Source organism: Rhinichthys klamathensis, unplaced genomic scaffold (assembly GCF_029890125.1).
Source record: "Rhinichthys klamathensis goyatoka isolate OS25496 unplaced genomic scaffold, OSU_Roscu_1.1 h1tg000176l_1, whole genome shotgun sequence".
Classification (NCBI taxonomy): domain Eukaryota; kingdom Metazoa; phylum Chordata; class Actinopteri; order Cypriniformes; family Leuciscidae; genus Rhinichthys; species Rhinichthys klamathensis.
In genome coordinates this window covers 7,697,223-7,711,583 of record NW_026606705.1, presented here as the reverse complement: position 1 = coordinate 7,711,583, position 14,361 = coordinate 7,697,223, and the positions used below count along the sequence as shown (strand labels likewise).

The following is a 14,361-nucleotide window of genomic DNA, read 5'->3' as shown; positions in this document are numbered from 1 at the left end:
TTTATTTTAATGAAATAATGCAAGTTTTGTGGCTGGTGAGCTTTCAGACGACTGTACATTAGTGATGGGCGCTTTCGAAACACTGCTTCATAAAGCTTTGAAACAATTACGAATCTTTTGTTTTGAATCACTGGTTTGGAGCTTGTATCAAATACCCCCCTTTGAGCCCCTTTAACTGCATTATTTGATCTCATGCCTGAAGTGTTTTTAACAGTTACTCGTATGCACTGTACTCACATCACCAGCCAAATCTGGGTGAGCAACCTGATTGGCCTTCGACATGAAACCCTGTTGCTTAGAAACAACGACACACTCTTGTTGAATATGTTTGATTATTGTGTCTTGAAGAACAGATGAAAGGAAAGCTAGAGAAGTGCATGTCGTATTGACCGTTTGTTAGGATCTTCAGTACCCGTCTGTTACTCCACACACAAATGTGATTTAATGTCAATTAAATCAGTGATGTGACACTCATTTATTTATTTTGTCCTATATGCTAATTCACACCACACACTTTTGGGGGGATTTTTTTCATTTCTGTATTGAAATTCATGTTCATGTTTTTAGGGGGCATAAAGTCAGAAATGTCTGGGTGATACAGCTGTTCTGATATCACAGTGAAGAGAAAAACCTGAAAAAAAAGATTGAAATTCTTGAAAAGAAAAACTTAAGAAGCTGCGTAATTAAAAAAATGTTCTGCTTATTAATATTTGGAAAAAGTCAAAAAGTGCATCCAGCATGCAGAAAAATGATAAATCTCTACTCAATCTCAATAAAAACAAAACAAAACAAAACTTTAATAAAAATGTAAGGTTAGGTCAGTTTGTAAAATGTCATGTGATGCAACTCCCCAACATTTGAACAAGACACAATCATTAGCTATATTTCCATCCACCTATTTTTATGCAAATTTTGGGATATCACAAAAAAAAAAACACTAGATGGAAACGCCAAGATGCGCATACATTCTAAAAATGCGCATAAAAAAACTTGTGCTCTCGTTTGAATCGAATACATTTTTTATCCGATTAGAAAAATGTGCATGAACTACAATGTAAACAAATTTTCTAAATACAAAAAACTCTATGCGCATCAAAAAAACATGTGACTTCGCGATTGGGCGACATAACTGGACTAACCAGCGCAAAAATCTTTTTGCACAGCATCTGAAATGCTGTTTTGGTTTTTCTGAAATGCCTGAGGAAAGTCTGTCGTCAAAGCCAAACATCAGGCATCCTCCGAAACGTGCTTATTTCATTTCGTCTGTGCGCTCTGATATGCAAGTATTTTATTAAATATAAAAATTACTTTATACAGTGGCTTCTCCTACTTTTCTTAGTGATATTTAGTAACTTAGATGCTACCGATCAGTAATGTAAATTAAGTCACTGTGGTGGTGTTTGTGTGTTTCAGGTCAGCAGGTTCTTGGTTTAGTGGAGAATCAGAGCGATTGGTACCTGGGGAACCTGTGGAAGAACCATCGGCCGTGGCCAGCATTGGGCAGAGGCTTTAACACCGGTACGTCAGCCAGATTTCTGATTATCACGCTTAGAATATACAACATCTACTATGTTATAAGTGCTGTGTGTGTGTTGAAGGTGTGATTCTGCTGTTGTTGGATCGTTTGAGGAAGCTGAAGTGGGAACAGATGTGGCGGCTGACGGCAGAGAGAGAGCTCATGAGCATGCTGTCTACATCACTTGCTGATCAGGTGAACACATTGGCTCTGTTTCAATCCCCACTGAGCTGCCCTGCTGTCTACTTAGTACATTATAAGTGACTAATTTTTAACTAGGCACATTTGTATGATGCAACATGCAGCAATGCCAGTAGCGCTTCACATAAAAAGCACATGGGAGACCCTCAATTGATTTGTTTATGAATAAATAAGAAGTAGACGGGGATTAAAGTCCTCCGACGCTACAGCAGATTTACGCCAGTTGGATTGCAGAGTGCAGGGTGCAGTGCAGATCAGAGTCGGGGATGAACAGACTAGAGGCAAGAAATGGCACCAAAATTCCCCCCAAATTGAAGATACTGGGGCAAAAAATTGCCCATAAACAACTAAACAAATCAATGACTGTCGCAATGAAAGTGATGTAAATGAATAAAGTGTTGAATGCGGAAATGCATATATATATCTGCTCATGTTGCATCAAAGATTTAGTTTTATACATTGTTTTTTGCAGCGTTGAGCATAACAAATCACGTTTTTGTTGAGTATATGAATGCAATAGCCAACCATAGGCGTTTGTTTCTGTGTACTCACTGAATGAATTTTGCACTGTGAATTCTATCATCATAAACAACAAAATGCAGATGCAATTTTATTTTAGAGTAGAGCTGCTTTAGAAAATTAACATAATATCAATTTTATGAACAATATTGTGCCTGCAGGACATCTTCAACGCTGTGATCAAGCAGAACCCGTTCCTGGTGCACCAGCTGCCCTGCTTCTGGAATGTTCAGCTGTCGGATCACACCCGCTCTGAGAAGTGCTACAAAGACGTGTCCGACCTCAAGGTGACATCACTGTGGAGCTGACACAAGGGGGAGCACACAATTTCTTCACACGTATCCACCTTATTTTGCAACACTATATTCTGTGAATATGTGAGACTTCCGCTTCATTAACCGCCATAGGTAAATAACTACAAGAATAACAAAGGGAAGTAAATGGTGAAACTATACCAGTGTGTTCATAATTACGCCAAATAATATGGTAAGACATACAAGTTTTCAATATTAAGCTGCATAACGAGCTGTTTTGTACAGCTAAAAATAGGGAAGCGGATGACACCGGAAGTCAGACAGAGGCCGTGCCTCGCTTACGTTAAAAATAAGGGTGTATAGCTGCCAGGACAAACACCTCATCTACATACACTATATTGCCAAAAGTATTGGGACACCCCTCCAGATCATTGAATCCAGGTGTTCCAATCACTTCCATGGCCACAGTTGTATAAAATCAAGCACCTAGGCATGCAGACGCTTCTACAAACATTTGTGAAAGAATGGGTCGCTCTCAGGAGCTCTGTGAATTCAAGCGTGGCACTATGATAGGTTGCCATCTGTGCAATAAGTCCATTCGTGAAATTTCCTCACTACTAAATATTCCACGGTCAACTGTTAGTGGTATTATAACAAAGTGGAAGCAATTGGGAACAACAGCAACTCAGCCACGAAGTGGTAGGCCACGTAAAATCACAGAGCGGGGTCAGCGCATGCGCAGAAGTCGCCAACTTTCTGCAGAGTCAATAGCTACAGACCTCCAAACTTCGTGTGGCCTTCAGATTAGCTCAAGATCAGTGTGTAGACTATTGAGCTTCATGGAATGGGTTTCCACAGCCGAGCAGCCGCAAGCCTTACATCACCAAGAGCAATGCCAAGTGTCAGATGCAGTGGTGTAAAGCACGCCGCCACTGGACTAGAGCAGTGGAGACGTGTTCTCTGGAATGAGGAATCACGCTTCTCTGTCTGGCAATCCGATGAACGAGTCTGGGTTTGGTGGTTGCCAGGAGAACGGTACTTGGCTGACTGCATTGTGCCAAGTGTAGAGTTTGGTGGAGGGGGGATTATGGTGTGGGGTTGTTTTTCAGGGGTTGTGCTTGGCCACTTAGTTCCAGTGAAAGGAACTCTTAATGCTTCAGCATACCAAGACATTTTGGACCATTTCATGCTCCCAACTTTGTGGGAACAGTTTGAGGATGGCCCCTTCCTGTTCCAACATGACTGCGCACCAGTGCACAAAGCAAAGTCCAAAAAGACTTGTGGAAAGCCTTCCCAGAAGAGTTGAAGCTGTTAAAGCTGCAAAGGGTGGGCCCACTCCATATTAAACCCTACGGATTAAGAATGTCATTAAAGTTCATGTGCATGTAAAGGCAGATGTCCCAAAACGTTTGGCAAAATAGTGTATGTGCTTAATATTGAAAGAAACAACAAGAGACCAAATCAAGCAAAGGGTTGATTCATATAATTTCCCACATTTCTGAACTCCAGGTGATTCACTGGAACTCTCCGAAGAAACTGCGTGTTAAGAACAAACACGTGGAGTTCTTCAGGAATCTCTATCTGACGTTCCTGGAGTATGATGGGAATCTGCTGAGGCGTGAGCTCTTTGGCTGTCCCAGTGAAACAGACCACAACTCGGAGAATGTGAGTTTTATCACTGTGCTTCATGTTGGCAACTTCAACTGCAACTTTTAAAGTTGTAAAGGTCGGCAATGATTTCTTTGTTCAGGCAGCATGAAAGAATAACACTTGTTTTTCTAATATTCCTGCAGCTCCAAAAGACCCTATCCGAGCTGGATGAAGATGACCCATGTTACGAGTTTCGTCGGGAGCGCTTTACTGTGCACCGCACACACGTCTATTTCCTGCACTATGAGTATGAACCAACCTTAGATAACACAGACGTGACGCTGGTGGCCCAGCTTTCTATGGACAGGTAAGAGAACATAGGCCATCTTACAACACCTCCTCACCAACGGATATTTAATACATCATGCCAATATAGGGCACATTAAATCAAATTGATCAAAACTTGATCCGTGGATGATGCCATTTAACCCTCTATGATATGCATTATGTTCTAGCCATGAAATTCAAATAAGTTTTTATTACTTGAAATAGGTTCAGTCATACAAACTTAGTGAAACCACAATGGAAAATAATCAAATCATAATTTTATAGAAATTTGAATTTCTACTTCAAAGCAAAGGAAGATATTTGCTTTTAAAGAAATAGTTTTACTGACTTTTAGTTTTATGTTGTTTTATGACTACAACAAACGGCTGGTAGGGACCACACGACATTCCTCCCGGGTTAGTGACATCACTAACCCTAAAATTTACATAAACCCCGCTCCCGGGAACACGTAGTCCATGTTGAGAAGAGGAAGAGTTGTTGTATTAGAGTGCATTTGTGAGTCTGCTCAAGATGTTGCATCCGTCTTTTCACATGCAATACAGTACGTAACACAAATGCAATAGCATGTCACACTGTAGGCATCTTACAACAGTTCTCACACGAGCGATTTATAGATTATCATGCCAGAATATGCTAATTGAAGATAGTTAACTACACATCAGCAACATAAATTCATCAACTAAGAATTCAGAAACGTCCTGTTGCATTCTACATATTGTCACTTCTTCATTGTCCGACTCCAGTTTAAACATAAAAGGAAGAACAGTTTCTGACATTTTAGTGCTTGTCTGTGTGAGGTTATCGGAGCTGCTAACACACACACACAAGCTCTTGAAGCTCCGCCCTCTGTGCCGGGAGCAGCAGCTCATTTGCATTTAAAGGGACACAAAAACGGTGCGATTTTGCTCACCCCCAAAAAGTGGCAATTTTAACATGCTATAAAAAAATATCTGTGGGGTATTTTGAGCTAAAACTTCACATACACACTCTAGAGACATCAGAGACTTATTTTACATCTTGTGAAAAGGGCATTATACCACCCCTTTAATGTTGTAAATGAACACTGAAATGAGTTCCCTGCTAATTGAACCGCACTGTATCCTATACTCTACTCATGATCATACGCAATGGCATTCACGCTTTGGCCTGAACTCAATTAAAATGATTTGCCTTGTCATCATTCATCATCCTGATGACATTAACTGGCAAACTGCTTCTGGAAACGAACCCCATTGGAATGTTTTGAGTCAAAGCTTCACGGCTTTTGTGATCAGTGTAATGAGGGATGGCTCTGTTTAGTCAGGCATGTTCAGGCTACTTCAGACAACTCATCAGTCAGTGCCAGTGGCAGAGGGTTATCGTTCTTGTCAACAGTGACGGATGCAATCCGTTGTCATCTTGGAGGGCATGACCTCTTTGACGGCCAAGTATAGCACTCAAGAGCAATAAGGTTGTCAGAGTAGATGCCACATCTAGTTCGACTTGAATGAAAGTGAGGCTCTTGAGGGATAGAAGTGCAGTCTGTTCAGTACATCATGCTGTTTTTGTATACTTCAACCATTGATATATTGAAAATGTTTTTGTTTTTTTGTGTGGTGTTTCTTAAATCTTTTCTTTGTTACTAATCAGTAAGCAATTTTAATATCAGAAAATATCAGAGTATATTCAGGTCAGTAAAATCTATAGTGATTTATAATTTTGTTTCTTGTTATGCTCAGGTATAAAGTATTTATTTGACTAGAAATTAATACAAATGTGAGTGCTCTATATTTAGTAGCGTAATTAGTAGTAGATCAGGATATTTGATATCACCAATATTTATTAAGTGCCTCGTGGCAACCTTTTTCAAGTTAATATGCTGCATTAAAATGTACCACACTCTAAAATTTCTGAGAATTTATATTTTGTGAAATAATACAATTAAAAACAGATTTGATTAGTTTTTTGTTTTTTTTACCATCAAAAATCATTGTGATTGTTAAGTATCATAAACTTTTGTTGATCACACAGTTTGTTTTTAGTGATAATCCAGTGTAATAAACCAGTGTGATGCTACGGCTGGCCTACAAAGTGACGTCGCACCATTCTGTTGCATTTCATTGTTTTGCCATGGAATAAAAAAAAAAAAGTTTATATCTCACAATTCTAAGAATTTTTTTTAATATTCTGCCTTTTTTCCTCAGAATTGCGAGTTTATATCCCACAGGTCTTAATTTTTTTCCCCTGAAAAAAATAGACTGACTGACAATTGCGAGTTATAAAGTCTGAATTGGAAGAAATAAAATTGCAATTTCAAAGAACAAAGTCAGAATTTCGTTTTTTTTTTTCGCTGTTATCAGGAAAAAATGCAAGTGATCTTCACATGAACACTTAGATACGCACCAAATAATAGCACACATTTATCTAGCTTAACATTAGAGCGACCGCCCATGTAAAGTAGCTAATGTAAGGCTGCTACTTGCATGTTTCAAATGATAAGATGAACATTTGGATTTCCTGCCGGACATAGCGTAATTACCACAGAGACCAGACGTGTTAACAATCTGTCCGTCACGGACAGCATGAATTCGCCACTTCCTGTGGAGTTTTTTTTTGTTTGTTTTTTTTGCAAAATTTGGTGGTCGACTAAACCTCTTCTGGTCAATTAACATTTAGTCCAGTGTATCCTTTTTCAAACTCTTTCTAATCAAACACCTGATTCAACTCGTCAGCTCCTTAGTAGAGACTCTAAGACCAGAAATATATGGGTCAGATAATGTAGACATCCAAAATGTGCACTGTTGGTCTGCCTCCAGGAACAGGGTTGGAAAATTGACAGGTCTGTGGTGCTGTTCTATGAATGTTTTGCCCTCCAGCTCTCCATGCCAGTCACCGAAAACTATGAATCGAGATCGGTGGCTGTTCAATCGGTGCCCCATTTAAATTATTTTATTAAGTTTGGTTATCACAAACGTCTGGAAAGAAAACCATGCAAAATGAATTGGTCAGAAGGGGTGGGAATCTTTTCCTTGCTTCCATTGAAGGACATGATACTTTTTGAATCATTATTAAATCACGCTGGGGAAATAAAATAAATGGTCTCGGGACGCACTGTATCAGATTGTATGTTGTTATGTTTTTGGTCAGTTACTGGAGTGTTTCTTTGTTCCAGGCTGCAGATGCTAGAGGCCATCTGTAAGCACTGGGAAGGGCCCATCAGTCTGGCGCTCTACCTCTCCGATGCCGAAGCCCAGCAGTTTCTGCGATACGCTCAGGGCTCGGAGGTTCTGATGAGCAGGAGCAACGTGGGATACCACATAGTCTATAAAGAAGGCCAGTTCTACCCTGTTAACCTGCTGCGTAATGTTGCTTTGGGCCAGGTCAACACACCCTACATGTTCCTGTCAGATATCGACTTCTTGCCCATGTATGGACTCTATGAGTACCTCAGGTAAGACAACAATGTTGGTCCATTTGGTTTGGTCTCATCTCAACTGTTGACCACAAACCTAAATCTGTGGTTACAGATTGTTATTATTTATCATTAAAAAATTCTAAAACTAAGCCCATGTGCTACTTTATTAAACCCTGTAACAGTATAGTTTAAATTCATATAATTATAATTTGAGTAGGAAACTGTTTCCACAGTTATTAACATCGCAAATCTAATAAAGTTTTTAATATTTAAATTAAAAAAAATTTAATACATTTATAATGCTATACTTTGTGTTATATTACCTCCTCAGTAAATGACAAAAATGATTTAACGCTGCTGTGAGGGTGTTTCTAATGCAACAGCTGAGGGAGTGATGGCATATTTGACATCTGTAATAAATTTCTCAAAAAAAAAAAACATTTAAGCTGTGGAAATGCAGATTTTTTTTTTTTTTGCTAGATTAAATGCAAAATACAACACTTATATTTGGTGTCATCTTCCGTTCATCGCTATAGAAGTTTACACAACTATGATGACTTCTGCTTCTGAGAACCCCGGAAATGTGAAAATTAGGGATGTCTCAAGGATCTGTATTGGGGCCGATTACGTTTTTTTTATACTACGGGGCTGTTGAGTGCTTGAATCTGATTATTTTCAGGGAAACGGACGCCTAAAGTAGTTCCAGGCAGGTCTTGACCGCATTACAGTTCCATATCACTTTGCGTAGTTGACTGTAATAACGGAAAATAGGATACAATTCATAACAAGGAAAAAATGACTGACGATTGCGCTTGAGCTGCCATTTTCAATGTCTAACTTCACAATCAATGGAAACGTGCAGTTTAATTTTAATATAGTATATTGTCCTATCTATAATCAATAGAAAATTAAACTGAATTTATAAATAAATTGATAGTCCTGCTGCACGGGTTTTCGTTATCATTGCAGATAATATAACAAATAAATAAATATTGATAGGCCTTGTTAAAATGGCTTTGTGTTTCATTTATTAGGCTAGCCTACTGTCAATAATAGAAAAAAAAGAATTTATACTGTCAACATTCTTGCACTTCTTTATAAAAAATCTGTGTTGAACACGTATTAAGAAACACTGATAAATACTGTAAGAGAAATTTGCCTTAGATTAAACCATGTGCTCATAAACATTTTTGATGTCACTTTGTTAAAATATGATGTAAGAAAAAAAAAATACAAGGGAAGAAAAGTCATAGAAAAACAGGGGAGAACCTTTTGGGAGAAAGAGAGAAAAACTCTGGTGTGCTTGTTTGCTTCAAAAAAAGACTGGTAAGATACTAGACGAATACCAATGTAACTAATAAAAGCTGAAAGCAAAACTCATTTTGCTCTAAAAATAAGAAATACGGGTGCCAACCCATGTACATCCAAGCATGGTTTCCAATATTGGTGTCAGCAAAATGTTCTCAGGTTGTGAATGTGATTTGCACAAGTAATCCATCTTGTTTCTGTTTTAGGAAATCAGTTGTTCAGCTTGATATGGCGAACACTAAAAAGGCTCTTGTGGTTCCGGCGTTTGAAACACTGCGCTATCGGCTGTCCTTTCCCAAATCTAAAGCAGAGCTCTTGTCACAGCTCGATATGGGCACTCTGTTCACATTCAGGTAAAAACAATACTAAATTTATGGCAGATGATATTTTCTTACATTTGTGACTGAGTCTTTCATGATTATTTTGAATGAATTCATTTCAGTTAATCGATTGAACCAACCTATCGCAAACTTACCTGAATTATACATTTAGTTATATTTATTATTGTTATTTTTTGTACGTTTTTGCAATTTCTTGACCATTTTACGATGACTCAATAAAAATGAATAATCATTTACTTGTCCACAGATATCACGTCTGGACAAAAGGTCATGCTCCCACAGACTTTGCCAAATGGAGAACCGCTACAACACCGTACCGGGTTCAGTGGGAGGCCGACTTTGAGCCGTATGTGATGGTCAGACGAGAAAGCCCCGAGTACGACCGGCGCTTTGTGGGGTTTGGGTGGAATAAAGTAGCTCACATCATGGAGCTGGATGCTCAGGTAACACTTGTCTGCATTAATACTATTTAAATTTCATTAAAAAGCTAAAATTTTCTATAAAAACTAAAAATATATATACTTTTTAACCACAAATGACCATCTTGCACTAGGACTGCAATGCACCACGCATTACGTAATCGCATAGGAAAGGTGTCTAAGACTGTCTATGCGTCAACAATGCTATCAAAAAACACGTCCACCATCGGCCAATGAATTACTGTTAAAAAACTCTAAACCCATATATTTCCTATGGTAAATTTCCTGCATTGGCTGAAAATGGTCATTTCCATCTATAATTGAGACGTTAACAGGCTTGCTAAATAAAACATATCTTTTTTACGCATGTGCTTAAAGGCCTCAAACCGCTTGAACCCCGATAATTGCAGCTATATTTATAACTGTAATCTTATTTCCTGGGAATAAATAGATGTTTCAGCATGTGATGTTGTTTGTTGTGTATTTGCAGGAGTACGAGTTTGTGGTTCTGCCCAACGCCTACATGATCCACATGCCGCACGCGCCCAGTTTTGACATCACCAAGTTTCGCTCAAACAAACAGTACCGCGCTTGTCTGAAGACGCTGAAGGAAGAGTTTCAGCAGAATATGTCTCGGCGCTACGGTTTCGCCGCGCTCAAATACATGACAGTGGATAACAACAGCTAGCCGAGCACATCGTCCCAGAAACCGAAACAATAACCTCCACGAGCTGATCCTGGAGCGCTGTGTGACAGCACCTTTATGGATGCGTTCAGTGGAACTGGGAACGCAGGGTTATTAGGAGGCACGGCTTGTGATCATCCATTCATTCAGGGATCCGACGAGACGTTTATCAGTGGCGTTTGACACCAGTGTCGAGAATTAAACTGTTGATTCCAAGTCACTTTTGTGAGAAGGCGAGCAGATTCAGCAAACGGAAACTTCTAGAATAAATGGTGTCTGTTGTTACTTATTAAAAATGGACAACAACACTGATGCACTTCAGATTAAAGCCTTGAATCTTTCATTCTGACTGTCTAACCATTTGCCAGTCTGTCTCTTTGCTACCTTTTCTCACATCTGACTCTCTGAATATCAATCTATTGGTTTGTTTACCTATCTGTTGACCTTATGCCTCTCTTTCTCTCTCTCTCTCTCTCTTTTCATCTCTACAATCATTCTTTCTGTCAATGCTTCTGTCGGTTGAATAATTTTTCTTTATCTCTGTCTAAAAACTGTTTATCTAACAATCTATATCCCTCGATCTATATCTGTTGTACTATGCTTATCTCTGTCTGTCTGACAATCTATTTAACAATCTGTTTATATATCCATCTAACAGTTTGTCTGAATCTCTTTATATCTGTTTGACTCTCTCTATATCATTTGCCTGTCTGTCTAACAATCTATGTAAATCTGTCTATATATATTTTTTTGTCTTCCTCTCTGTCTGTCTCTCTATATATCATCTGCCTGTCATTATATCAACAATCTCTCTCTCTCTCTCTGGATTCAAGGTTTCAGTCTCTGTGTCGACACCGTTGTTGTGTGTTGTGAAGTAGTGGGAAATGTGTTCATTCTCACTGCAGATGTGAACAGTGTAATAAACAGGGATCTTCACTCATCGGACTGGCAATAATCCGTAACGAGAGGCCAAAGCGAACACTTCATTGACACGTTAGAGATGGTTATTTAAATGGCATCGCAGCACACTAACAGACTTATGCACTCGATTGCAGGCTTAATTAACCAACTTAATCACTTTCTTCATTATTTGTAAAAGATAGTGTAGTTGATGCCGCTGCGGCAGCGGGACGTGTCACGAGTTGTTATTCCCCATCGGCGAACAACATGTGTTCAGAGAATTATCAGCGACTGATATTCAGAGACTGCACACAAGCTCAACGTGTGTCCGTTTCCATCTGCCATACATCTCTGAAACGTGTCCTGTCTGACGTTATATACTGAGATTCATCAGTTTACCACCTATATGATTGTGAATTTTTTGTGAATCAGATATTTTCAAGATGTTTGTACGACTTTTCGGCAGCATAAGTGTGTTTACCGCGGTATCAATGAAGTGCTTTTAATCGGCTACAGCATTACAGTAAGCCTGCGAGATCTTCTCTATAAGTTGAGCTCATTCACAGGACTGCTGCTTTATTTCATCTTACTTTATTGGTTTGAAGGAAAAATCGAGCATTCATGATGCCCCTTGTGGCACAGCTGAGAACGCACTCGCACTTGCATTATCAATTGCATTGTGACAAATTTTGGAAGGAGAGTTTGTGTTTACATATGATACAAGCAGATACAAATAATCTGTGAAAACAACATGAATGTGATGATGAATGTGTGCTGCTTATATTCAAGACAGGTCCATTAGATTAAACCTGGGCTAGTTGTCACTTTTACATTTTTTATTGAAACGTGATTGACACAATGTGAGGTCATATTTATTTTTTAACGTGCGAACATTTCGGACTCGGTGTGCAAGGATCTTAAGATGGCATGCAATGCAAATATTAAAGGCTGTTTTATGCCTTTGCGAGATAATTCAAACTGTAAAGCAGTTTTAAAAAAAAAAGCGGTGAAAATGTAAGATGTGTGTCATGGTGCTTTTATTGAGTTCGCTTGTTCAATGTGTATTACAAAAATTGAATAGTACATTTTAGTTGGGCATTCATTTACATTGGACTTCAAAGCATTTTAAACCATGTTTTTTTTTTTTATTAACCACTCTTTCAATATGTGACAACCAGTGTTGTGGAAAGTTACTACTAATTCCGTTACTTAGTTACTTTTATAAAAAGTAATGTGTTACGTTACTTTTTCTCTCCTGGGCTGGGCTTGCTTGTTTGATTTATAATAACAACAACAACAAAAAAGTTTGTTTTTGGCAAATGTAACGGCCCTTTCACGCCAAAGTGAAATGAATAACCCTCAGGCTGACGGAAATGCAAATTCACTCCTGTACAGCAGAGGGCGCAGCTCAAACAAACCTTTCAGCTGTGCTGACATTCTAGATCACAGAAGAAAAAAGCAATAAAAACTAAAAAAATTCAACAAATGTGATCTTATCTAAAGTCATTTTTGTTAGGATGGTTGAATCGGATCGTCAAAGCTCAGCAGCAAATACAGGTCAATAAAGTGAGGTTAAATACATAAAGTATATTTGTGTAAACATATTTAATGAATGCAGGTTTGCACAATATTCTGAGTTTGCATTTCACTGTTTTTATTCTTTTTGAGAAAAACAGGTTGTGTTTTTGTGCAAATGAGATGAGTACATGCAAAGGTTCACATCATGGGGACAGAAGAGGTGTCAATCAATACATGGGAAAACAAAGTAACTTGCGTTACATTTAAAAAAAAAAGTAACTTTGTTGTAAATTTAAAAGTTTTACTAGTTACTTGAAAAAAGTAATCTGATTACATACCTTGTCACTTGTAATGCGTTACCCCCAACACTGGTGACAACTAGCCCCAGTCTCCTGTATTTGCATAAGAAGTCAAACCAGCAGATGAAGTTATTAATGGACAGCATATGTGTGTAAAATCTGAAGGAGACTCGGTTCCAACCATCCAGTTGATTTAGTATTCGTTTGGAAACCGTCCACGTCACTGAAATGTTCTGACGTGGAAGCCTTACATCCGTGCCCTTCTGTGGATATACATGTTTCATAATGTTGCTATGATGCTCATTGATATGTTTGCTTTGTCATTATTTTCCAGTATTTTCTGAGGTTGTACGCGAGATGTGCTGAGCTGTGTGCGCACACTAGCTGATTGATGTGTGTTTAATATGAATATAAACAGCCACATGTCCAGGATAACACTGATAAAAACTGCTTCTGAATAAAATCACATCATGTTGTCTTCTCCTGCTCATTTTACTGTTATGTACACGATGATGAAACAATGTTTCACCGTTTCAGTATTGCATACATTCATTGCATTATGAATCTCCTAACCACATAAAACATTCAAAATGTCATTCTCTTAATTAAGGTGGCATCACTAAATATAAAAAAGTAAAATATTTCACAGAGACGGCTGTCGTTTTGCCTTTTTAGGGTGTATTAAATATAAACTTTTTATTAATTATTTTACTAATTATAAAAAAAAAAAATGCTGCAGCAATATATAAATTAGAATGGAAGTCTGCATTTAAAGGAATATTATAAACAATTCTAACGCACTTTAGAGAGAACGTTAAAGAAAAATAGACTGAATTTACTTCATTTTTATTTCATTGACTGATTCCTCTTCATCATAATAAACATAAAACGTATAATTATGACAATAATGTTAATCACTAATTATCATTAATACTAATATTACTTTTAGTAATAGTAATAATTATTATTACGTTATAATAATAATATTATAATAGCAAACTATTAATAAAATGTAAGATCCAGAAACAAGCATGGAGAAAAATACATATCTAAATAAAAACAAGATTTT

The 14,361-nt window shown here is 38.0% G+C and overlaps 2 protein-coding genes across 3 annotated transcripts in view; both read left to right on the top strand.

Moving 5' to 3' along the window:
- Positions 1-10,646, top strand: part of large1 (LARGE xylosyl- and glucuronyltransferase 1) — a 42,675-nt gene extending 32,029 nt beyond the window's left edge. For both annotated transcript variants that reach the window (XM_056260356.1, XM_056260355.1), the window contains exons 7-15: positions 1,414-1,518; positions 1,599-1,711; positions 2,398-2,523; positions 4,000-4,155; positions 4,284-4,447; positions 7,580-7,858; positions 9,337-9,483; positions 9,719-9,914; positions 10,381-10,646. In XM_056260356.1, coding sequence (XP_056116331.1) covers positions 1,414-1,518; positions 1,599-1,711; positions 2,398-2,523; positions 4,000-4,155; positions 4,284-4,447; positions 7,580-7,858; positions 9,337-9,483; positions 9,719-9,914; positions 10,381-10,578 — 1,484 coding nt within the window. In that variant the 3' untranslated portion in view covers positions 10,579-10,646. The remainder of the gene's footprint in view (positions 1-1,413; positions 1,519-1,598; positions 1,712-2,397; positions 2,524-3,999; positions 4,156-4,283; positions 4,448-7,579; positions 7,859-9,336; positions 9,484-9,718; positions 9,915-10,380) is intronic.
- slc37a3 (solute carrier family 37 member 3) overlaps positions 1-14,361 on the top strand; it is a 307,587-nt gene that overhangs the window by 247,988 nt on the left and 45,238 nt on the right. The window lies entirely within an intron of this gene.